The sequence below is a fragment of the Penaeus monodon genome, chromosome 30 (assembly GCF_015228065.2).
Source record: "Penaeus monodon isolate SGIC_2016 chromosome 30, NSTDA_Pmon_1, whole genome shotgun sequence".
In the NCBI taxonomy this organism is placed as follows: Eukaryota; Metazoa; Arthropoda; class Malacostraca; order Decapoda; family Penaeidae; genus Penaeus; species Penaeus monodon.
Window position 1 is genome coordinate 35,539,265 of NC_051415.1, and position 550 is coordinate 35,539,814.

The 550-nt window shown below is 41.3% G+C and overlaps 1 protein-coding gene across 1 annotated transcript in view; it reads right to left on the bottom strand.

Annotated features, from left to right (window-relative positions):
• LOC119592749 (PHD finger protein rhinoceros-like) overlaps positions 1-550 on the bottom strand; it is a 63,459-nt gene that overhangs the window by 33,845 nt on the left and 29,064 nt on the right. The window contains 1 exon segment of the mRNA XM_037941684.1: positions 319-537. Coding sequence (XP_037797612.1) covers positions 319-537 — 219 coding nt within the window.

A 550-nucleotide genomic window follows, 5' to 3' on the forward strand; every position in this document is an offset into this window, starting at 1 on the left:
TAAGTATTTCCCAATTCCATTCATATACATGAGATAACTTTTTCAACTTTGATGCTCATTAGTTCAGTAACTATCTGATACTTCAGATAGTGTGTAAAACCAAGCTCTTCAAACAATAAGCACTACATTTTCCCTTGAGAAAAACTGAAAATCCGATATTTGCAGCTGTAGGACAAAGTTGATGAGGGCACTGCATATTTCACGGGTTCATATAATAATTCCCTTCCAAATTAACAATAGAGAGATAGACATTATGAGAAACAAAAAGAAATAAAAGCATCCATACTAACACCATCAGAATATCAACAAAACAATCACCTGTTATCCTGTCCATTAACTGCATGTCGTAGGTCATGTTGATGCTGCTTAGCCAGTTGGAGAATCTTAGCCAACTTGTCATCATCATCTGGGAGGTCGGCTCCTCCCCAGCCCCCTCCAGCCAGACATACACCTGAGAGGTAGTGGACAAGTGCTGCATGCTCTCCAACCTGGAACCCACGCCCTTTTCCCTGTGAGTACAGCCACTCTGCTTTCAAGCTGTGGGAAGTAG